Below are 25,634 nucleotides of genomic sequence, written 5' to 3' on the forward strand. Positions count from 1 at the left end.
CTGTGAACACAAATTCGAGTTTAGGGGTATGACTCGAAAAGTGATCGATCCGCGATTCCTCTAGCTGCGCATGCGCATGCCCCAGACGCAAACATGCAGGGCAGCTGCAATCTAACAGCGATCTTACACCATAGAATCACTGCACCTTCCAACGGAGCAGCACAGTTAATTTCAGCGTCAGTTTAAACCAACAAAAAGTTTGGAGCAGAGCTACCAATATTAGCACAGCAACAATGAGATGATGGTTATCTCCCGTGCGCCAGGCTCTCGACAGACTAGTAACGGCTGCTGGGAGTCTCCACTGATTGGTGACTCTGCACGAGATTAGGCCAAGTAATTGGCTCACTTTAGCGTCACTCATGGGAACAGTTTTAACTCTTCATATGCCACTTACAATACTGCCACTTCTGATAACCTGGGTTAGACACAGGTGATTAGGCAGCAGCCAGCTGACAGTGTAGGTAAGTACCATTAAATGAGGTGGTTCCTTCCAGTAGTTGAGTAAATGTATGTGCTTACTTAATTCCTGGCTTGTTGCAGAGGCATTCAGGCCAGATCTGACTGTTTTGTTCCTCCTGGAATGTGTGTCTCTGGCGATGCTGTGTGATTTTTTTTTGGAACTATTCCTTTTTTTTCATTCCAAAGTGTCTTTGTCTCAGTCTCGTGACTATGCAACCCCTCCTTTGTGAATTGTGGGAAAAACAGGACATAATGGGAGCGAGAAACCAGGACAGTTTTCATCTCTTTCCTTCTCCAGCTCTCTCCAACTCTCTCTCTCACTGTAATAAGTGCACCTCCCTCTCCCTCCCCAAAATAATGAAGACTAAGTCATGTCTGTGTATATTAATTCCTCCCATAATTCCTTGGGCTAAATATAGAGCCTGAGACTTGAGTGACTTACTGTGATATTCACTGGGATTTAGACAGTCAAGCGTTGGATTAACACATTAGATGATGAATCTTGAAGAAAAGAATTTCTTCTATTTTCTGAAGAAAGAAGCAGTCAGTGTTCAACGGGTGAGAGCTTGAAAGAGAAGAAGAGTTTGGGATTGAGGGTCTGTTTGTGAGTGGAAGGGGATAAGCTGGTGCATGCCTTTACTCTCCAGGCCACAACAGCTGTCAAAGCCTCACCAGAACCTATCCTGAGGGACAAAACTGCTCCCAGTTTTCCCACCAAACGCAAACATGAAGACACACATCAAGGTGGCTCATTCTTTCTTTCTTTCTACCTCTTTCTCTACTTTCTCCCTCCATATTTTTCTGTTTTCATCTCCCTAATGATGAGACTCATCCAGAGGTTTCAAAGATTTGCTCTGGTCAGAGCAGCAGCATTTTAGGTGAGTGATCGTTAAAAGAGGCTTTCTCCTCTTGTCCTGCTTATCCCTGAGAGGAAAAATTCCTCTTCTCCCAAGAGGAATTGCTTCTCTTTCTACAAACACACACGCACTTTCTTAAGGAAGCTGCTGATTCAGATTCTTTCAGCCTCTGCTTCTTGACTTTTTCCATTTTCTGCTTTGTTTATCTTCCCCTTCTCATGCAAATGTAGTATTTATGAGTGCTGTAATAAACCTAAACTAAAGACCAGTGTCTAAATGTGTATATGTTTAGTTTGGAAAGTGAGCATTCAAGCATGGTTGTGTGTGCATGTGTGTTTCTTTAATTATTGTGTGTGTGTGCTCTTTAGATGGTGCATCAAACATTACACACACTCGGGCTGACAGTGTTGAACATGAAAGCCACTGAGACTCATTAATCCACTGATTACAGCTCAGGGAGGAGAATCCTGAGCAGCTGCTGGGCTGACACGCACAAACACACACACACACACACACACACACACACACACACACACACACACACACACACACACACACACACACACACACACACACACTTTCTGAAGTTTTTCAATAGCCTCATGTGTATTGTCATTGATCACTTCTGGTTTAAACCTGTACTGTTGATCTTGTTTCGAGTCTTGGAGGTACTGTAGGACCTTATCTAGTGGATTGTAATCACTACCACTGTGGGTGGGACTGAGTGTGTAGCCTCAGTAATAGCTGTGTCTGATTGCCTTTGTAATCTCAAAATGTTGGACTTTTCAAGAAGTTTAGCAGATCATAGTGTTGTGGATCCTTTTGGAGATCACTTACACTGTTACAGATTTTTGCAGCACCTCAACAATAAGTTGATCTATAGTGACAATTTCGTGGTGTGTAATGGATATTGTACATCTGTTTTTTTTTCAGTCTTGCAAAAACAAATATTGTTTTACATTTTCTCATTGTTGTGATTTTCACTTTATGTTACAACAAGATTTTCTGAGCTCTTCTTGTAAATTTGATGCCACATAATCAGCAAAACATAAATAAAACTAGTTTTCAACACAGGGCTCCTCTACAAGACAGGGCTGCGATGTTTGCTCGTAAAGCCAGACCTTTGTTGCTACTGTAGGCCTCCTGAGACTTTTGAGCCCATGGGCACTTACCCAGTTGGTAACCAAGCTTCAGGTTTGTTGGAAATAATATCTTGGAACTCAGGCAGACATGTTAAAATGGGAAAGGTAGTGAACGCCAAATAGCTCCTGATGCTGTGTCATCAGTGTGTGTGAATGTGGCATTAGTTTTAAAGCACAATGATAGATTGGTAGACTAGAAAAGTCTCTATAAATGTAGTCCATTTACAATTTAACCAGTCACACCTGGCATCCATCAAGTAGTGTATTTGATATAAATACAGAACTGAATTTATAGATTATTCCTTAAATAACACACCGATCAGGTGCATCCCCTGCATTAATCTTTATCATTGTGGGCCTATAAATCAACAGGAGTGGAGACAGCAGTAAACTGCATTTGATGGAGTCGCCTACAGGTGGTTGTGGGAGGTGTCGGCACTTCCAGGCTGTCTTATTGGAGTGTTGTCACACTATCTCTGCAAATAGACTCTCTATCTCCCATCCACTGAGACTGAAACCAGCATGACTACTCTTCTTCAAAGAAATGGTTCTTGTAGAAAAGATTTTGTTATACTCCATCGGACTGGGTTTCTTGGTTTGGTGTGACCTCCTGACTAAAGTCAGAATTCATCTTTATAAAACTTTGATCTTCAGATCTGCAAGTTTGACTGACATCTGCTCCTTCTCCCTTATTTACAATCCAAGAATCTATGAATATGTAATATCATTTCCAGTGTTTAGCTGCTGGACAGTGTTTTACTGGAGCCATCAAGTTTCCACATCACAGGTGTGTAAGTTGGGAATACTGGATCAGGATTGGCTTCCAAGCTATTTGTGATGTCACAAATCATGCTCCTAGGCCTTTCCAGAAGATGAATGTGAGAAGACTTCTAGGGTTAAACTCTTAATAAAATGCTTCCACCAACCACAGATCAGTCTTTCACATTGCTGTCGAGGAGTTCTGGCTCCTCTTCTTTGCAGAATTGTTTTATTTTGCCACATAGGTTTTTTGAAAGGTTCTACTAGGTTCTATTACTCTACTTCTACTTTGATTCTACAGTGGCAGAAATTAAGTTTAGTTTGTGTTTAGTCTAATTGAATCCAATTGCAATTCACTGTGGTTCATCAGGTGAAAAGTAGCTAAGAGAGCAATTCATTTTTCATACTGGCCCACTTGGTGTTGGATAACTTTTTCCTTCAATAAATGATGAAGATAATCATTTACAAATTGTATTTTAGCTTTTCTCAGGCTGTCTTTGTCTTATATTCAATTTTGTTGAAAGATCTGAGACAATAAAGGATAACAAAAATGCAAAAATAGAAGAAATCAGGAAGAGGAAACGCTCTTTTCACAGCACTGTACTGTATAGTTTAGCGTCCTCTTGTCTCCTTTCTTTCTCTAAACACTCTCATAGTGAGATGACTCCCACTTTGGCAGAGTGAGATACCATCAGTGTTTTGGTGGTTTGTAACATGTGAGTGTTTTCCTCAGACATTAATTAAAGGCAGTTTGTGCTCAAGCACTCACCATGAAAGTTTTTCTGAGAGCATCAGCAGCCATTATGGTGGCCTTGGCAAAGCTGCGGTCTCCCATTCATGTTGTGTCTTGTTTTGTTATTTTTCTGTTTTCTGTGTCTTCTTTGACTTATTCTAGCAAATGAATGAAGCTCAAGCTTTGTGTTGGGCTGCAATGGATTAATATGCAGGATACAGGGCTCACATTAAATGAGCTCGGTTTGCATCAGGAAATGTTTCCACTTTTTCTACTGAAATATTCAAAGTTACTTTGTTTACTGCCTTTTAAAAACTGAAGTCCATCATGAAATCTCAAGCATTCTATTTACAGTAGAGCAGAAGAAGGAGCAGAAGGAGGTTCCAGGTCCACGTGGTTCAGTTCAGATCCAAACTCAGCAGCTCTCTCAGCTGTTGCTCCTGACAACAGGAGGATGAGGGGCTTGCTGCTGGCAGGGTTTTGGTGGAGTAGGAATGCCAAGCTGCCAAACTCTCCCTGTGGGACGAGGCCCGAGTGCTCAGCCCTGCTACTTGGCTTTACTTGTGCGAACCCTCCAGGCCTGCAGAGTCAGGCTGCATCCATGAGCACACACAGATACATGAACATGGGCTCATTACAGACTCACAACTTGCCATATTTGTGTTCACATACAGTTGAAAAGACATTAGATTGGCTAACAGCCTCTTTGTAATAGCTGCCTACTGTTGGTGCAAGTGAAAATGAAGTAAAAGGCCCTGATATAAAGACATTTGTGTAAGGAGTTTAAACTCAAAGCAGCACATGTTCTCCTGGAAGTCTTCAGCATGCTGGTTAAAGGGTAGAAAGTCACAGTGACAAACGTATGACTGCAACTAACAATTATGTACATCATGCTCCCTTTCTCATCGGGAGCATATTGAAAGCATGGTGAGGGTCACAATTTATGACTTCCCCAGTGCTTTCAACCCAATCCAACCATTCCTGCTCAGGGGGGAGCTAGAAGAAGCTGGAGTAGACCGCCACCTGGCTGTGTGGACCATCAACTACCTCACCAACAGACCACATTATGTGAGGCCTCGCAACTGCATGTCCGATGTGGTACTTTGTAGCACGGGGGCTCTGCAGGGGGCAGTGCTCTCTCCTTCACTCTTTACACTTTACACATCAGACATCAGACCCAACACTGACAGCTGTCACATCCAGAAGTTCTCAGATGATATAGCCATCACTGGACATGTATCACAGGGGAACAAACTGGAATACACGGAGGTCATAACCAACTTTATCGACGTGCGTGAACTGAACTACCTGCACATAAACAACAGCAAGACAAAGGAATGTGCCATGGATTACAACAGTCAGCATCCAGGGTTTGGTCACTGAGATTTTGGATGTGTACAAATATCTTGGCGTTCACCTCAACTACAAACTGGACTGGACAAACAACACAGATGTCCTGTACAGGAGGGGGCAGAGTTGTCTACACCTGCTAAGAAGACTGAGGTCCTTTGGAGTACATAGGCCACTTTATGACTCTGTGGTGTCATCTGCAGTTTTCTATGCAGTGGTCTGCTGAGGCTGTGGAAGCTCTGAGAGGGACAGGAAAAGATTAAACGAATTGGTTAGAGAGAGCTGGCTCTGTCCTGGACTGCCCTCTGGACACCATCCAAGAGGTGGGTGAGAGGAGGATATTAGCCAGGCTGGCATTGATCATTGACAACCCATCCCACCCCCTGCATGAGACAGTGGGGGGCTTAAGCAGCTCCTTCAGTAGCAGACTGCTGAATCCAGTGTGTAAGGCAAGGCAAGGCAAGGCAAATTTATTTGCATAGCACAATTCATACACTAGGCAATTCAAAGTGCTTTACAGAAGCATAAAAATACATTAAAATGATACATTTCAAAGAAAGAAAGAAAGAAAGAAAGAAAGAAAGAAAGAAAGAAAGAAAGAAAGAAAACAGAAGCCAGTAAAAGACAATAATTTAGCATTTAGAATGATTAAAACCATTGAGCAAATACATTTACTTTAAGTAAAAGCTGTAGCAAATAATAATGTTTTCAACCCTGATTTAAATGAGCTGACACTTCATTCTGGGAACACACAATAGACCTGTCTCTGATGACCTGAGAGGTCTGGATAGCTCATATGGAGTTAATAAATCCATCCATCCCCTTTCTATGCCGCTTATCCCTTTCAGGGTCATGGGGGGCCGGAGCCTATCTCGGCTGTCAACGGGCGAGAGGCGGGGTACTCCCTGGACAGGTCGCCAGCCGATCGCAGGGCACATACACACACCATTCGCACTCACACTCACACCTAGGGGCAATTTAAAGTCACCAATCAACCTAATGAGCATGTTTTTGGTCTGTGGGAGGAAGCCGGAGTGCCCGGAGAGAACCCACGCATGCACAGGAAGAACATGCAAACTTCATACAGAAAGGCCCGACCCGGGAATCAAACCTGTGACTTTCTTGCTGTGAGGCACGCGCACTACCTGCTGTGCCACCGTGCAGCCTGGAGTTAATAAATCTAGAATATATTTTGGTCCTAGACCATTTAATGCTTTGTAGACCAACAGTAAGATTTTAAAGTCTATTATTTGACTCACAGGAAGCCAATGTAGTGATCTGAGGACTGGTGTGATATGGTCCATTTTTCTGGTGTTTGTAAGGACTCGTGCAGCCGCATTTTGGATCAGCTGTAGTTGCCTAATTGATTTTTTGTTTAGGCCAGTAAAGACTCCATTGCAATAGTCCAACCTACTGAAAATGAATGCATGAACAAGTTTTTCCATGTCTTCTTTGGACAGACATCCCTTGATTCTGGTTATATTTTTCAGGTGGTAGTAGGCTGATTTGGTAATCAGCCTTAAATGGTTGTTAAAATTCAGGTCAGAATCAATAATTACAACAAGATTTCTGGCTTTATCTGTTGTTGTCAGTGACATGGAGTTAAGTTGAGCACTGATCTTTGACCTTTCATTTTTGGGGCCAAAAATAATCATTTCTGTTTCATCTGCATTAAGCTGAAGAAAATTCTGGCACACCCACTCATTGATTTGATGAATCTACTCACTCAGTGAAAGTAAGGGACTGTAGTCATGTGATGACAGAAATATAAAGTTGTGTATCATCTGCATAAGTATGATAAGAAATATTATGATGCTCCATGATCTGAGCTAGGGGCAACATGTAGATATTGAAAAGAAGTGGTCCGAGAATGGACCCTTGTGGCACCCCACACATCATCTTTTTTTGTTCAGACACATGCTCACCAATTGACACAAAGTAGTCTCTATCTTGTAAGTAGGATTTGAACCAGTGTAGTACAGTGCCAGTAAGTCCCACCCACTTTTCCAGTCTGTCAAGAAGTATGTCATGATCAACCGTATCAAAGGCAGCACTGAGATCTAATAATACTAAGACTGAGGTTTTGGAAGCATCATTATTCAGATGTATGTCATTTAAAACTTTGATAAGTACAGTCTCAGTGCTGTGGTGTGGACGAAATCCAGACTGAAATGCATTAAAAAGATTGTCCTGCATCATGAAAGCATGCGTTTGTTGAAAAACAACCCTTTCAATAATTTTTCCTAGAAAGGGAAGATTTGATATTGGCCTGTCGTTACTTATTACTGAAGCATCCAGATTAGTCTTTTTCAGGAGAGGTTTTATTACAGCAGTTTTCAAGGCCTGGGGAAACTGACCGGACTGAAGAGAATTATTTATTATCTGCAACACATCTGGAGCTATGCAATTAAAAACATTTTTAAAAAACTTTGTTGGCAGAGTATCAAGGCAGCATGTTGTGGATTTTAACTGTGATACAGTTTTCAGCCTTGTATGATCTAGAAGGTTAAAATGTGCTAGATTAACTGGAGAACAAGAATTAACAGATGGACTTATCATTTTGCCTGAGTTGGAGCTGCACACTGTTTGTCTTATCCTTGAAATTTTATCTGTAAAAAAGGCTGCAAAATCATTGCATGACTTGTTGGATAGCAGCTCAGGAGGGACTGATGCTGTGGGGTTTGTCAGTCTATCCACAACAGAAAACAAAGTGCGGGCATTATTACAGTTTCTGTTGATAATCTCTGAGAAGAATGCTTGCCTTGCCTTCTTTAGTTCATGGTTATAGGTGTGGAGACTGTTTTTGTAAATTTCATAGTGAACCTGGAGTTTGGTTTTCGCCACCTGTGCTCTGCCTGTCTGCAGAGAATGCTGCAGAAAGAGCGTTTAAGAAAGAACGCTACCGCAGATCCTTTATTCCTACATCTGTCAGACTATTTAACTCCAGCACCATGTAATGTAGCACTGTGTTGTTGCTGTCCCGATTCTACATCATAAACCTGCTGTTTTGTTTTGTTTTGTTTTGCTTTTGCACTACTGTCATTTATGCTAATATATGTCAAATTATCTCATATATCTTTTGCAATTTTTAATTTGTTGTGTTTTTTTCTCAACTGTGCAATAACACTATTTATTATCCACATTGGAAACAGCATTTTTTTTAATAAACTGTACATGTTGTGAATAATAATAGACTTGTGAAATTCAGTGTCCTTTCTATGAAACAGTATTTCTCAAGAGCAATACAACATATGACATTGGTAATATTGGCAATAATATTTTTATAGCATTTATTAGTTTTATAATCTGCATATAATGTTCATATATCGTTGATTTTTTATTCCATATCATGTATACTTTTTGTCTTGACTCTTTTGTGCCACTGTTTTTGCTTTCTGTAATACTTGCTGGCTGTAAAGACTTAATTTCCCCAGGGTGGGATCAATAAAGTCTTATCTTATCTTGATTAATCTGCCAATTATTTGGGTAATTATGTGATCTATGAAATATAGGAAAATAGTCCAAAATACAAAGATATTCAGTTTACTATCACATGAGATACAGAAGAGCAGCGAATCCTCACATTTGACAAGCTGGCACGGGAGAATGATTAATTTGATTATCGGATTTGTAATAATTTTTTGTCTATCAAGTAAATGATTAATCAATTAATTATTTCAGATACAGAGAAAAGCTAAAAACTTTATTTCTTTAAGTTTGTGAAACTAAGTGATATCATTATATTTCTGTTGAATTTAGTGGAAAATGTAAGCTGAGAGTCAGACAATAAGTGGTTAGTTTTTGGTGTGGATCCAGGAATTTTGAGAGACTTTCCAAATACTGTGAGAAGAGAGCATGTTTTGTAAACATTTTCATTATTGTTTCTCATGAACTAGTGGACATTGCTTACGGAAAAAACTGTTTGAAGACTATCTATCACTGTGTTTGATTTGGTGCAGATCTGGACACAGAGGCAGATAAAACATTTCAAATATTTTCTGTAATTGAAATAAGACACGCTGAGGGTTGTCCGGAGTAATGTTGTCACTTATACTTGCAGCGAGCTGAGCCATGCACAAGCAAGACCATTAAAGCTATGCTGGTAGCATGTGAGTGTTCTTCCACAGCAAAGCGTGCCACTGTAAAAGGAGCTGTTTACCTTGATGGTGTATTGGAGTTGTGCTGGTTCACAAAAACCACTGTAAAAAGCCTGTCGCCTGCAGCTCGTCATCCATCTGTTCACTGTGCCTGTTTCTGCTCGTACTATTCCTCCCTGCAATATTTTTTTAAGAACACTGTGTTCTAGTTACTCAGTGAGACACACACTTTGCATTTTCTATGAGTTGTTCACAAAGCCTTCTATTGGGAAAAAACAGCAGGAGATGTTCAGTTTGTATTAGAAACAACTTATCACAGCTCAGTTATGTCTGAAAGTCATCAGATAACAGTAAAATAGGCTGATGTCTCTGAATAGAAGTGTTTGAGTGAAACTTAACTCTAAAATAAAGATATTCATCAGAATTTAAAAGCTGAACACACACAAACTTTTAGAGAAAGAGATTCCTCTCCCATCACCAGCCCATCCATCTGGCCATCAGTTTAGCACAAGACCAGAGTTTGAGGGAGTACACAACATTGTGGCTCCATGCTGTTGTCCCCTGCTTTGAGGACACAGTAGAAATGCATGTGTTCATGGCTTTGGAGCAGCTCATGGAGACACATCTAAACAATGTGATCCAGCAATGTTGAGACGATATCTTATGATATGACTGTAATGTCTGAACATTTTCACTACCTTACCATGAACGATTACACGTAATTAAATAAAGAACAAAAGTTACATGTATCATATATTTACTTTGAGGCAGACCCAGAGCCAAATGTTTAATAGAGACCTTCAAAACATTTCCTATTGTTAAAATTTGCCCCAGTGTTTTCCAGTTAGAATCTGCTCCACACAGATAAATGCAGAGAGATTTTGTAAAAGATATGCTATAATATAAGCATGTGTCCTGCTGAGATATAATGTAGACATTCTGTCTTAATGTCCCACACTCTTGTGTGTTTCAGATCCCAAGGTGAGCTGATGTCTTGTTGTGTCTGTCTGTCCAACTAGAAGAGCTCAGTGTTCAGAGGGAACTCCTGACTGAGAAACACAAAATGTCTGCTGCTAACACCAGCCCGCTGATCCTCGCCCTCCTCCTCCTCTTACCCTCGGTAAGCTGATTTCTTTTGATTTTTGTAATTTCAAGGATAAGGTGTCTAATCTACCTTCAGTTTCTGTGTGTATGACTAAGCAGTCCTGTCTACGAGCAGCTAAAATGATCCACATGCAAACAGGCTCAGCAACAGGTGGAGCTGAGCATGAATAAATTCAGCAAACAAGGGTTGAGTCCTGATTTTTATGCACTTGTACAGTCATTCACATCGTTAAAGTAACCATATGAAGTGTCTGCATCAATAATTTATTGATCCGTGTGTGGCAGGAAAGATGGACAAAGATGCATTCTCATCATTTATTCATTGTTCATTCAGCATTATTCCTGTCCGTTAAATCTATGAGGAACATGGAGGTCCTTGCAGACTCCTCCCCCCTCCTCCAAGAAAAGCTGTCAGGAAGGCAATCATCACTCTTGAGCTTAAGTGTTGTCTGAGAAACTGTGAGATAAGGTTCAGAGAAGATGGTGGACAACGGCAAGGGGTATAAAAGAGGCTTGAGAAGGAAGATTGAAAAAAAAAATGTTAGTGTTTGTGCACAATATACAATATATTAGACTACTTTTGTTATTGTAGGTATGTTAAGAGTGACAGAGACAGAAACAGAGCTGAACAGATGGACAAAGTGTGAGAATGAAAATGACACTGATCCACCAGCTGAGTTATGTGTTGATCGCTCTAGTGATGCTGACATTGCATGACACTGCAGAGTCCAAATGGATGTATTTTCAGATGTTTTGGTTTATCATCACCAACAGTCTGTGTGTAAATGTGGAAGTCTTAAAACACCAATTGAAAACGGTTATTACAAAGATTTTGAGGGTGAAAAACATTATCAACATTATGCTTCCTGAAGACATCAGTACTTAGTGGTACCTGGACAGTGCTTTGTCCGTATACCTAATGCTCATAATGCCAAAGTTTTAGACAGACCATCAGGAAATGGAGACAAATTTCACTGCACTTGCCAACACTGATTAAAACCTTGTGCATTTGTTTCTCCCGGAGTTGAAGTTTGATGTTGGAGCAAGTGATAACAGCACAGCCCAGAGAATATGTGTAACCTTAAGTTAAAAATAGAAATATGTATTGATGTGTTCTGAAGTGTGTTTTGTTGTGACTCTATTTTTGTTCCATTCCTCTTTTATGGACACCTGAAAAGCTTAAATTTACCTACAAAACCCAACTATGTTTCCGAATGATCATAATCATACAATATTACATTGTTTTGCTAAATACATTTTGGAGGAAACATAACAGCTTAACAAGATTGCATTTTTTGTAGGTCAGGAAATGTCACGTTCTTATACCACACAAAGGTTGTAGGGATGTGGTGGTTGTGGATGACAGGTTTAGGCTAATGAAATACATTAGTTGAAGTCAGTGAAAGATTGTGGTCTGGTTGAATATGACACATAAACACATCCTGTCTCATGTCACCTTTGACTTTGATGCAATTGAAAAAGGCTATTTAAGGTTTTTGGAGCGCAAGGTCAAGCATGACCTTGCTGACATCAAGGGACAGCTGGCTCACTGTAAAACAGCAGACAGATCCCAGCTGGAGATCAGGATGGAGGAGCTGCCGCAAAGTGGAGCTGTGAGAGAGGAGAGAGAGGAGCCCTGAAAGGCATGGAGGAGGCTCTGACTGCACCCATCCACTGAAGGCTAACACTAAAGAACTGAATCTGATGCTTGAGGTGTTTCAGGCTGAGAAGGAGTGAAGAAGACAAAAAGAGCCTTCACAAGAAGTTGGATAAAATGAAGGAAAAGCTCTAGAGCTTGCTCTAAAGCAGATCCTCTGGAAAAAGTTTTTATCTTTGAGAGGTGAGAACCAGAAGGTCCAGAATCAAGTTGGCATGCTGGAAGAAGCACTCCTGAAACAGCAGGAGGAGCCTGAAAATGTCCTGAAGACAACGCAGTCTTTGCAAACGGCTCAGTATGAAAACCAGATCACACCTGCTCTGCAAAAGGCAAGGGATCAGCTTGACAGTGATCAGCTGAGTGGGAAGTTCCCCTTGCAGGAAGCAGCAGACCATGCAGGAGAACCCAGTGAAATGGAAAAAGGCTCTCAGCTGCTCAAAGATCTTGAGAATCTCGTAAAAGAAAAGTTGCAGGAAAAAACAAAAAGATTAGATGAGGAAATATGAACACACAGTCAATATAGAGCATCGCATTGAAAATTGTAATATATTGAAATATCAGTGGACAGTAAGCATGATATAATGTTACTGGATTAGCTTTAAATATTGTATGACAGATGCTCACAGTCAGTCCTGTACATGTACTGTGAAGCTGATCATGCTGGGTGAACACAGTGTGACCTAATTAGATATAGTGAAGTGATTTAGGGCAGACAGATATGATATAATTAGTCACAGGAGATTATACAGAGGAGAAATAAACACAGAAGCACAGAAACCATTCTTTAAACTTTCCAAGACTCACACAGTGTCTTTGGCCTCTGAACACTAATCACGTTAGCAACCCTGTGGCCAAGAATTAAGTTCATATGCACTTAATCTGTGTTAACAATCCATGTTCAGCAGCAGCATTCAATGCCAAAGAACGAAGTAGAGGCTCTAATATGAAGCAGTGATAATCGAGGAAGTGGGGTCTGAGGGGTTAATGTGGACACTGGCGGTTGAGGTTGGAATCGCATTTCACACTGTTAGTGTTGATATTTTTAATAACTAAATTGTAGTCAGCACGCTTAACTTTGTTTGGTTAGATGTTATATCTCAGAATGTAGAAGCTCAGAACTGATCAGCAGGATAAAACTTCAGTTATATGATGTAGTTTTTTTAACAGTTAACCAGCCTCAACACTTCCACATGCCTCCATTTATTTATTTATTTTCTCTGTTCTGTGTGGGTGTGTACTAACTGTGTGATTGATTGACATCTCTGTTAGATTTGCTGCAACTGGGGAGGCAAGACAGTAGCTTGGTGACCTGATGTGATGCTGCTTTCAAATGGAACTCGAGAGCTTTTGGTTACAACATGGGTAATCATGTACGTTATATGTTTGGTGTTCAGGTGGTTAAGTTGTGAGAACACTGTAGCGAGACAGTGGCAACATGGATGCACTATTGGCATCTAGAAGCCACAGAGGCTAACATTTTTGCAAGCTAGCGAGGGGGCAAGATAATGCAGGAAATGCTAAAGCATAATGACAGAGGAAAAAGCTGAGGCTGTTGGGAATATCAGCATTTTCCTCAAGAAAAACTCTATATGGCTAAAATTACAATATGTCAGCTCACCAAGTACTGAAGGGATGTCTCCACACAAGTTTAACCTGTGCAGAGGTCTAATCAGGTGGGCTCAGGGAAAACACCTGTGTGAGTGTGCAAGACCTTTTAACTGAGTGCTTTTACTTTCCTAACTTTCAATTTACCTCAATCGTCTTTAGTTGCTGTTGGTAAATGTTGTAAGTGTAATTTGCATCTGCACAAATCATGTCGGGCTGCACGGTGGCACAGCAGGTAGTGTGCCTCACAGCAAGAAGGTCGCAGGTTCGATTTCCCGGGTCGGGCCTTTCTGTGTGAAGTTTGCATGTTCTTCCCGTGCATGCGTGGGTTCTCTCCGGGCACTCCGGCTGCCTCCCACAGACCAAAAACATGCTCATTAGGTTGATTGGTGACTCTAAATTGCCCCTAGGCATGAGTGTGAGCGTGAATGGTATGTGCTGGCGACCGGTCCAGGGTGTACCCGCCTCTCGCCCGTTGACAGCCGAGATAGGCTCCGGCCCCCCCGCGACCCCGAAAAGGATAAGCGGCATAGAAAATGGATGGATGGACAAATCATGTCATCAATGGCTTTCAATTTGGCGTTCAATTACACATGAAGCAGTTATTAGACAACATTATCATTCATGTTGTGAAGTCCAAGATTCTCTCTCCTTTTAGCTCCATTTGGGTTTCCACCAACTGCAGAGAAAAATATTTGACTGTTCTGCTGGAAGATGCAGTTAACTTTGCCTGTTGGTGCTGGATGAGTTGTGTGTTGTGGGCTTTATCAGAGGCATTCTGAAAACAGCTGTCTGCTGCTGTTGGAAACAAGATTGATGAAAGCGATTAAGCTGAGCAAAAACACTCTTTTTATATTGCATAAGCAGTAGTCATTTAATTTGCTGATATAAAAATACTGATGAGTGCAGCTTTGAAGATGAAGGCTGATGGTGGTGGTTAATCTAATCCATTATGCAGGTAAAAAGCGACAGCATTATTTTTTTTCTGTCAAATCCAATCATGTGACTACTGTCTACAGTGTCTAACAAATGGTTTATGATGCAAAAATGTCCACAGCCATGTAACAGTGGTCCAGAGAATGTCATCAACTCAGCCATCTGTGCTTTTACTGCCAGTGTATTCAGTTCAAGTGTACCTCTGCAGGAACGGTACTGTACATAAATCATCCAGCAGATTTGTGTTCCGTGACACTCGTTTCACACAATGCCCCAAAACCACTGTGTCTCTATTACTGTGGTAAATCTTCAGTGCATGAATCCCAGGCGAGTGCTGCTGACGTCAGCGAATAAATGCTATATAAGTGCCCCTCTGCTCCAACTCGTAAAGCTGTGACGTGGTGTCTCCAGGACTGACGCCAACACAGAGACACAGGTCTTCTTACCAGACAGCACCTCCACAACTTCCTTAGTCCCAATGACAGCCCAGCATTGTGCAGCTGTCAAAGAGGATACGAATGAGGCGTCTCTGGACGTGACCCCGTAGCTTTGGGACTCTGGCTGTTGCTGTGATTTCTGGCTGAGGTTGTGTGTACAAGCTTAAACTGTCTTCTGTGTATATCGGTTCTTAACCAATTCAGTGTCTGGCACGGCGTTGGTGAAAAGTGCACATCTGATAGCCATTCCTGCCTTGTTTTCATTAGAGTAATGCCCTTCCTCTGGGTCAGTTAGCGTGCAGTGACCGCCAGCAGCTCTGAAATGGTTTGTTTAATTGGCTGAATGTTTAAACAAATCCCAGAGCTAAGACCTTTTGCAAACTGTGGTGTGAACCGCATGGTGAAACTAATGAAGCAGCCTCTTCCATTTCACTTTTGGGTCTTTCCTCTATGCTCTGATCTAATCTTCAGCCACTTGACTGTCTCTTTCTCTCTCTGTGGTGTGTGTATGTCTCTGTGTGTGTTCATATTGTTTTCCAGGTTTCTGGCCAACAGGTCCCCGCAAACTGTGTGATCAAGAGGGAGCAGGAGAAGTGCATGGAAATGATAGCCTTGGATGATCCTGGGAACGATCCAGAATTTGGTAGGTTTTTCTAAGTGTGTGTTTATATAGTTTTTAATCCCTTCCCCTCATGTTAACCACTGTTTAGTGATGTTGTAACAGTTGTCAACACAGGCTAATTAAAATGAAAAGAAGAATAAATACACAGATAAAAAACAAGAACATCTTCAGGGCTTCCATACTAATGAGTGGGAGATAATTCAGCAAATTGTAGTTGACTCTGACCTGCTTGTCTGCAAAGAGAGATCATTAGAAAGACTTCACAGTTTGCTTGTGTGTGTCTGTGATATGTAGCAGGAAAAACAAAAGCATGGCCAGCACAGAAATTCAGCGAACCACATGAACTTTTTGTCTTTCACTCTGTGCCTCTTTCTTCAGAGAGGGAGAGGCAGAGATTTTAATTTGCAGCATTTCATGATGGTGATGCTTAAAATTAAAGTTGATCAGTGAGACAGCCAGTGACAGGCGCCTCTCTTTGCTGATTATATGATGGATGAGGGGAAGATCAGACTGAGAGAGGCCAATTTGTGCCACTTCTTAGCTTTGTTCAGCAGTCTCTTTAGGTTTGGTGTGGCCCTCCAAAAACAGAGCTACAAGGAGGGAAATAACTCCTCTACTATGTAGGATGCCACTTCCAACTTGTGCACATCATCAGAATATGACAGTGAAACAGAAATCATGTGTAAACCCTGCTTAAACTGAGGCACTAAAACTTCTTGGTTTGGTTTAGGAAAAGATCATAGCTTGGCCGTAAAAAGCACATGACTGTTACGTATGTGTTGTAATTTAAAAATGTGACTTTCATTTTTACATGGGACATAAACAGCAGTCTCCTGGATGAAAGTCATGTGTTTGTATGCAGACTTTATTGCTCTTTATACTCTACCACCTGACTTCCACCCAGATGCCACAGACAACCTATACAGTTGTTTATCTGATGAGGACAGGCTGACATTACCCAGGGGTGACTATGTGACGCAAGTCGGCTCGCCTGCCTGCCTACTTACTGGCAGCTTGAAGTCAACAGCAATGATTCCCCCTTCGCTCCTTCAACCATCTATCCATTACTTTGAAATAACTGTTTCAGCTGTTTTTTCACTGTTATTGGCTATTTCAATCATTTATACATAATTTTTAGATATCTATTTAAACGGGGTATCCACTGCTTCTATTATATCTATTTTATTCTTTCATCCATTGCCATCCACTTCTCTGCTCACTTGCTAACTGGTTTTCACACACTCTTAGTTGCACCATCTGGTGCATTACATTTATTACTTGTCAAATTAGCTGAGCTACCCCACAATCTTTCCACATACTTTTTACTTGCAGCAGAGTATTTTTAGAATGTGGTGTTAGTACTTTCATCTGAGTGAAGGATCTGAATACTCCTCCAGCACTGCAAACTATTACTGTATGAATAGCCCTTCATGGTGCTGAATCTTCAATTGGATGGAGAGAGGGACAGCTTGTCCAGACAGATTTTCACATTAGACCACTGGCTCCAGATTCCTTCAATTCAGGTCAGTTATTCTGTTACATTTAAGGAAAAACAGGGATGGTTTTTAGGATAAGGTTTAATCTAAAGTTGACTGTTTTAGGTCAGTCACAAAATGGATCAAACACATTTAAGCAGTCACTGGATGCACTGCAAGTCAGTTGGAGCTGGCAACGGGTAACACAATGTCTCAGTAAAAGGATGCTGGTAAGGAAAACTCAGTATCCTTGTTTGCTATGATGGTATACACATCATAGCACATCATAACATTAGAACTTTAGATAACATTTTTGCGTGGCATTTCAAGCATTGAAGGATGGCTAATTACTCTGTGAAACGATATCAGCTGTCTGAAAAGTAACAGACATTGTTAATGTGTTTAACTGGGAACTGTTATATTAATATCAGCTTGTTGTAAAGTGCAGTAGCGTGAAAGCTAGTATATATGCACAACAGACTAGCACTGTCTTTTTAAACATGTTATTGGTTTTGTAGTGACACATACTAGTTTGGAAGCCGTGGTGGAGTACTGGATACAAAGCTGAGCGGCTTAACTAAGTCACAAATTAAATTTGGAAATGAGACCATCCTCTTTTAGCTTCTGCATTGCAGTATGCACCACTAATACAAACCCAAATGATTGTTCACAGTATCTTTACCATAGTTTGTCTATATGCAGCCATTGTTTGCAGCTTCCATGATTGTGTCCCATCGAGACTGATTTCTAAACTTAGCATTCAGCTAAAAAGTGCATAAAGTCTCTGTTCGCATTTCTCTAATATCCTCTTTCTGTGTTGCCTTTAGTCTTTCTCTGTCTCTTTCAAAAACCAATGCTTCTATCAAATTTTTTTATCTGAAATAAAAAGATGCAGCAACAGAACATCGATACACAAGCCACACTAGCAGGACATGCTAAACATAACTGATTAATTGAAAAGACATTTCTTCATAATGCCTGCTGGCATAGGAGCTGACATTTCAGCTACCACCTGACAGTGTCAAGGATCTGCGATTTAAATCAATGTTAAATGAATTGCAGGTGGGCCTTTTTTCCTTAAATGAACATATGGATTTTTAGACAGGTGTTTGTCTACCTGCTGTGTCCTCAGGCTGTCCGTGGATGTGGGACAACCTGACATGTTGGCATCCTGCCAGGATTGGTGAGGTGGTCGAAGTCAACTGTCCTGAACTCTTCTATCAGTTCATGAGTGAAGAAGACTACGGTCAGTTACAAAGGACTTCTCACACATAGTTACAATTCTGTGATTTTGTCGGATGTTTTGAGGCTCCCTGATTTTTGGTCTTGTTGCAGCGTGGGGATTGGAGTGTGTAATGCCATTTCAGTGAGCTGGAGATTCACTGTGCTTAAATTAAAGAATCACTCATTCAAATTTATGAATGGGTGTGGGTGTTTCTGTGTGTTCTTGTGCACAATTAGAGTTGAGACCCATGCAAGTCCTGACTTTTTACAGAAATAAGGATGTTTTTTGAAAGCAAGGGCATGTTCTGAATTTGATTATAGGGTGTTTGAATTAAAAGCAACGGAATGTATTATATCAGTGAGTGTCCTCGCAATTACAGGATGTGTGAGTGTGAGTTTGCATGTAATAAATTCATTATGTCATCATGTAAACATTTCAGTGTAAAGACATGCATATACTGGAGGTGGTTATCTTGTGTACCTTAACTCCAGCTCTCACTGAAATACTTCATGTTGGAGGGACTGCTTGTCTTCCTAAATTCATTCTATAAATAAGGCTGTTTGCCATAATCAGATAAAGTGTCCTGTGTCTATAGAGGTGGGGACGGTCAGTCGTAACTGCACTGAGTTTGGCTGGTCAGAGACCTTCCCTCATTATGTCGACGCCTGCCTGTATGAGGAAGGAAACAGCAGCCATTCGGTAAGTACATTACAGCGTCTGCAGGTGTGCCGATTCAAGCTTTCAGTGAGATTTTATATGAAAATTACTTTGCTGTTTGCTCAGTTTTTGTTCAGCTTGTGTTTCCGTTTCAGAACATGTATTATGTGTCAGTGAAGGCTCTGTACACTGTGGGTTACAGCACCTCTTTGGTCTCCCTCACCATGGCCATGGTCATCCTGTGCAGGTTCAGGTGAGACATTTGGTGGTCATGGTGGATGATACTGCAGCTGGGAGGGGTGGCGTTTAACTGAGGTTTACAGACAGACAAGAAAACTTAAGGGATAAGAAGTGGTGGATGTGTTTTTCTTGCTCATAGATATCAAGGTTTTAAGACTCTTCATTGATGCTTGTTTTTTTTTCAATTGTATTATTAATACTACCACATTGTTACCACTACTACTACTACTACTGCTGTTTCTGGTGTTGCTGCAACCACTTCTACAGCAGTGCTGATCATGCTTATCATGCTGCTACTCTTCAGCTGCTGAAGAGCTACTACTATTACTACCAGTGCTGCTGCTGCTGCTAATGCTATTACAGCTGCAGTCAAGACTACAACTACTACTACAGTACTAATATCACTGTGGCTATTAGTACAATTACAATAATCACTTCAGCCCCTGCTGTAATGGTTTCTACTGCTACTACATCTACCACAGCTGCTGCTGTTGTGTACCTTCTCCTGCATTGTGTTAACTAATACTGTAAAGAACATGAACAGCAATAAAAAGCAGTAGAGGTGTTTATCAGTAGCAGTACACACATGTCACAGTGTTGTTCCTCTGCATGCAATGCTTTTTTAAAATGATGCTCGGTATGTTTATGTGTGTTTTTCTACACAGGAAGCTGCACTGTACCAGGAACTTCATCCACATGAACCTATTTGTGTCGTTCATCTTAAGAGCTATTTCGGTGTTCATTAAAGACGGCGTTCTGTACGCCAAAGAGGACAGTGAGCACTGCTTCATACACACTGTGAGTAACACAAACACGCCTGCACACATGCCCACTTTGCTCTCCCTGCTCATGTTAACAGGCAGCAGATGAACTGCACAAACTGTACAATGTTCATTTAGGTTTCCTTGTGCTGTGTCTCCTCTCACATTAACCCTTGTTGTCTTTTCCTTAAAGCTGGAGTGTCGAGCAGTGATGATATTCTTCCATTACTGTGTCCTCTCTAACTACTTCTGGCTCTTCATTGAGGGCCTGTACCTCTTCACTTTACTGGTTGAGACCTTCTTCCCTGAAAAGAGATATTTCTACTGGTACATCATCATTGGTTGGGGTGAGACATCAACCACATCTCTAACACACACCAGATTTCTGATCAGTGCTTAATTCCAGCTGTGGATGCATTTATAATTTATTCATGTCTGTGTCATTCACAACAGGAACCCCCACAGTGTGTGTGACCATCTGGGCGGTGCTGAGGCTACACTTCAATGATATAGGGTAGGTTATGGACAACGGAGCTCAGTATCATGTTGAAGCTTGTCTGATCAGCACTGAATATGTTGTTTTATCGTCCTGCTCTCTCAGGTGTTGGGATGTGAATGACAATGCTGCCATCTGGTGGGTGATCAAGGGACCTGTGCTGGCTTCAATTATGGTACATTATCGCCCTGTTTGAGTAATGACGACATAATGAAAACAATCTTTCCGTTGCCCAATATAGATTTTCTGCATTACAATTTTTCTGCAGGTCAACTTTGTGCTCTTCATTGGAATCATCATCATCCTTGTCCAAAAGTTACAGTCCCCAGACATCGGAGGAAATGAATCCAGTATTTACCTGTGAGTAATTTTACACGTACTTTTCATTTTGTATTTCTGCCTGATGTTAAAATGTTTCATGAACTGAAATTATGCTGATTATTTCAAGATGACTCTTTTGTTCTAAATATCAAATATCATGAGACCACACATACAACATACCAGTATTAATCAAATCTGTGCTTTGAGATACTTTTAGTTCTCTGCTGCTTGTATGCTCTCTTTAAAAGGTCTGCATTTAAACTACGTAAGACATCAAACATGTTTGGATTGATATATTCAATTGTGAGTAGTCACCCTGACAAAGTAATCCGTCACTAGTTAACGATTACTCTCCGAAAGTACTTAATGATTAGTAGTGAGGAAAGTAATCCCATTGCCTGTCAGGTATGAAGTAAATGTCTGAGCAGTCCAAACTTTTCGTACTAGTGAAATACAAGATAATCATTAACATTAACTTGACTTGAAGTCTCATTGCCTTCATCTAAATTCATCTGGGATTTAATCATGATAGCAGAATAATCTAAAATGAAATATTTAACTAAGATGAACAAATGTATATTCTATTCACCATCATCATCATCATCATCATCATCATCATCATCATGGCTGCCAGTTTACTCAGTCTCTCTTTGCATTGTATTGTTTTAGCGGCATATTTTAGCACAGAAACTTATAGTATTTGTTTAGGAAATGCTGTCACTGCAGTCAGCTGCTACATGCTGTTCATGCAGGTCCCTATCCAGTATCGTCCTGTTACATTCAGTACTGCACATCACCTTCTGCAGGCTGTAGTATCATCATGACCTCTTCTCAACCAAAATCACTGCCTCTGTATTTCTGTCACAGCGCAGCACTGCTCTGGTGATGTTTTCAGGTCCTCTAATAGCTCTGTTGACACTGCTGAATTTGTTGGCTGATTTCCAGCAGCAGGACTTGAGAATCAGTGGTGGGGTAACATTTAGCATATGGCAATTTCAGCGTAGATTATGCTGACAATGAAATCTCATGAACCTCAAGAACAGGTGAGATTCATCAGGTGGAAAGTACTGATTTACAACAAGTTTGTCCAGTAAAGAGAGTTTTGTGAACCCTGCTTGGATCACTCTTACATGCAGTCCTCACAGGAAAAACTAAGAGGTTCAGGAGGAGAACACAACAATGTTGTTGCTTGAAGGCCACTGAGTTTGAAATGTGAGAATTGTAATGCAGTAATACACGTTTCATCAGGCCTGTAACTGTAATGTAATTACAAATAAAAACAGTAAGTAGATTACAGTGACTGCGGGCAGAAAGACCAGGGTCATGTCACAATGTAGAAATTCTTTAACCAGTGAGAACCATGAACACTCTTTATACCCTGAGGAAGTATATAAAATAATACATCCAAATGTGTAAACTGCACCACAGATAGGAGCATAGGGGTCCAGTTGTGTCTTTTCCTAAACACTTTTGTTTGACCTCAAAGTAAAAAAAATAATAATAAGATCAAGGAAAGATGTGAATCTGACTGCACTTACACTTGGCTACATAATGTAGAATGGTATGTTGTTTTAAATGTTGCTGCCACAGGGAATTGTGGGACAGCCTTATCTCCTTTCCTCTTGTAAAGGATGGTCCAGTGCGTCCTAAACTATAGAACGTAAGAAAGGTGTCATTGAGGCACTTTTCCTTAGCATTTAGAGAATTTGAACAGCTCTTATCCATGTTGCCACTTTTGGATCATTTCACTCAGTTAGGAAGCTTCATAAGTAAGAAAGGCTATTCAACCATAACCTAGACCTCCATGACTGAACGGCTGAGCCAAAAAGTGATGATTTTATTGTCATAGCTGTGTCCACTAACTATAATGAGGACACTTACTGTAGTTCAGTCCTCTCACCATAGTGTGTGTGTGTGTGTGTGTGTGTGTGTGTGTGTGTGTGTGTGTGTGTGTGTGTGTGTGTGCGTGCGTGTGCGCGTGTGTGTGTGTGTGTGTGTGTGTGTGTGTGTTGTTTTGCAGGAGGTTGGCCCGCTCCACTCTACTACTGATCCCTCTGTTTGGGATCCACTACACTGTGTTTGCCTTCTCCCCTGAGAATGTCAGCAAGCGAGAGCGTCTGGTGTTTGAGCTCGGCCTCGGATCCTTCCAGGTGACTGGTCCTCCATCAAGGCTTGGATTTAGAGAGGGACAAGATCTGTTCATGCTGTGGAAAATGAACTTACAGTAACAGTCAGTGAAGGAACGATGAGGATTTTAGCTGAACTGTAAACCTGAGACTCAAGTTGGACGTACTGTACTTTAGACCTGACTGTTCGGAAATTAGACTTGGGAGTTGTGAGCAAAACAATTTTAGCCAAATTAAACTCTCTACAGGCTTAAAAGGAAAATGTGCTAATGTCATTTCAACAGTGCAGGTATGAGCATTTTTTTCAGCATGCTGATTTTCTTTCCAGCTGTTTTTCATGTGACAAACAGCTGTTTTTACTGTAGATATGTCAGTGTTTTTGATCCTCCGTGTCTCTGCAGGGCTTTGTGGTGGCGGTCCTCTACTGCTTCCTGAATGGAGAGGTAAACCTTTAAAACAACTCACACCATTGCACCAGTTTTCTGGATGTTTCATTTTATTAAACATACACAACAACATTACTGATCAACAGCATATCCTTCAGGAAAAGATGAGGTTTGAAATGCTAATAACTTGAGGTGTGGAATAGTTTAGGTTCATATTTTCAACCAAAAAACATCAGGAATCTTTTGGGGATTCTTTAAAAAATAGCTCTTGAAAAGTTTGAAATAAAATGACATACTTTCCGTAAAAACTGATCATAAATTCCACATGGAAACTGGGTTAAACCAGCTCATTCCTTCTAAGAAATTGGCATTTTTCAGTGAAAATCAGTAACAATGTTAAAAACAATGAGCCTTAAACACATTAGAGACAGCGCTAGAGTGAGACTGAGGGACAGTGAGTTTGTCTCTTTCCAGCGAGGTCCATTAATAATGACCTTGTGAAGTATATCCCTCAAGGTGCAATCGGAGATCAAGAGGAAATGGCGCAGCTGGACGGTGAACAGGTACTTTGCTGTGGACCTGAAGCACCGGCATCCTTCGCTGGCGAGCAGTGGGGTGAACGGGGGCACGCAGCTGTCCATCCTCAGCAAGAGCAGCTCGCAGATCCGCATGTCCAGCCTGCAGGCCGAGACCCCGGCCACCTGAGCTGCACCGGTGGAGAAGCCACGTCCGGCGACGACGACGGCTCCGGACTGGACACCGCCAAACCCACCGCACCCACCCTTGTCCCGATGACTAGCCTCACCAACCCGTTCCTAAACCCGTACCCCAACCCATACCCAAACGAAACCATGATGGAAACCCAACTCAACTCCAGCGACCCAGAACAGCCTCTAGTCTGACCTGCCTCACCCCAAAACATGAGCGAAACTGAATGTCAGGTGCCAATTAATCAATCTCCTCATGTCCCAACCTCTGACATGGTTCAGGTGCAGCTGGAGCGGAAGTCAAACTTAGTCCCGCTGTTCCTGAACAGCCTGTCATCTTCGAAGGGCAGGATTAGGATTCTAGTCTCTATTGCGTCTTGTTGGGCTGTAAAATGCAGAAGAAGCATGGTAGTCTCTCTGTACATATCGTGTTAGTGTTACAAGTTGTCTGGTGCTGCAGTATTTGCCGCTGTATAGTGCAGGGGGACCAGAGAGCATGACAGACAGCATGTGCCCTCTCACAGTGATCATTCCAGTCTGTCCGAGGAGGTTTTGACATTTTGTCCTCAACTTTCACCCTCAGAACATAGTTTAGATATACATATATATATATATATATATATATATATATATATATATATATATATATATATATATATATATATATATATATATATATATATATATATATATATATATATATATAGTGTGTAGATATACATATATATATATATATATATATGTATATCTACACACTGTAGTCCTCTTTAAATTCAGACGTCACAGCTGCCGTGCCATTTGAAATGGTTTAATTTCATACAGACAAACTGGGCAATGTAAATACTTAAAGGGACAGTCCACTGATTTTACACATACAATAACAATCAGTTTAAGTGTCATGTTGAGTACTTATCAGCCTTTGTTTTTGGAGCCCCAAACTCTGGACTAAAATTCATGATATCTCGGCCTCTGCTGCTTTGATTCTGACTGACTCTGATGTACACTAAATACCTTACAAGTGTTCTTTTGTTCACCATATTGAATTTCAAAAGGTTAAATATCTCAAATTTTCACCATTAGATCAGTGTTATTGTTTGAGCTAAAGGTCAGCTGAAACATTATGGACCTCGGGGGCTAATTTCAGTCATACCTGGATTTAGTGAACCCATCCAGTACTGCAGCGCTCTTTATGTGACTGTGAATGAAAGCTCAATATTATTTCCCACTGGCACAATCCTTTATTTGTGTAAACTGTGACTGATGTAAAACAATATGATGTGAAGACTGAAGCATGTCGAGAAGAGAGAAATTCCATCTGGATGTAACAGGTGAAAAGCCAGTCTTTATGAGAAGGACGTGTTTTCTACGGTAGCGTGAAATGCCAAAAAACAGAGAAAAATCCACACCAGAGCAAGATGATGGCTCAGACGGTCTCCTGTGCACCACGCTGAGGTTGACTGACGACGACCACAAACACAAACC

At 41.1% G+C, this 25,634-nt stretch overlaps 1 protein-coding gene across 2 annotated transcripts in view; it reads left to right on the top strand.

The window, feature by feature from the left end:
- The window catches only part of adcyap1r1b (adenylate cyclase activating polypeptide 1b (pituitary) receptor type I), a 33,066-nt gene extending 8,308 nt beyond the window's left edge, over positions 1-24,758 (top strand). The window contains exons 2-14 of one of the 2 annotated variants that reach the window (XM_070961499.1): positions 10,371-10,517; positions 15,677-15,779; positions 18,366-18,479; positions 19,054-19,157; positions 19,271-19,368; positions 20,021-20,153; positions 20,310-20,463; positions 20,570-20,630; positions 20,718-20,787; positions 20,881-20,972; positions 22,954-23,083; positions 23,461-23,502; positions 23,949-24,758. In XM_070961499.1, coding sequence (XP_070817600.1) covers positions 10,461-10,517; positions 15,677-15,779; positions 18,366-18,479; positions 19,054-19,157; positions 19,271-19,368; positions 20,021-20,153; positions 20,310-20,463; positions 20,570-20,630; positions 20,718-20,787; positions 20,881-20,972; positions 22,954-23,083; positions 23,461-23,502; positions 23,949-24,347 — 1,557 coding nt within the window. In that variant the 5' untranslated portion in view covers positions 10,371-10,460 and the 3' untranslated portion in view covers positions 24,348-24,758. The remainder of the gene's footprint in view (positions 1-10,370; positions 10,518-15,676; positions 15,780-18,365; positions 18,480-19,053; positions 19,158-19,270; positions 19,369-20,020; positions 20,154-20,309; positions 20,464-20,569; positions 20,631-20,717; positions 20,788-20,880; positions 20,973-22,953; positions 23,084-23,460; positions 23,503-23,948) is intronic. The other variant, XM_070961500.1, reaches the window with a different exon arrangement.
- The last annotated feature ends 876 nt before the right edge of the window (positions 24,759-25,634 follow it).

This window comes from Chaetodon trifascialis, chromosome 4, assembly GCF_039877785.1.
Source record: "Chaetodon trifascialis isolate fChaTrf1 chromosome 4, fChaTrf1.hap1, whole genome shotgun sequence".
Taxonomy (NCBI): domain Eukaryota; kingdom Metazoa; phylum Chordata; class Actinopteri; order Chaetodontiformes; family Chaetodontidae; genus Chaetodon; species Chaetodon trifascialis.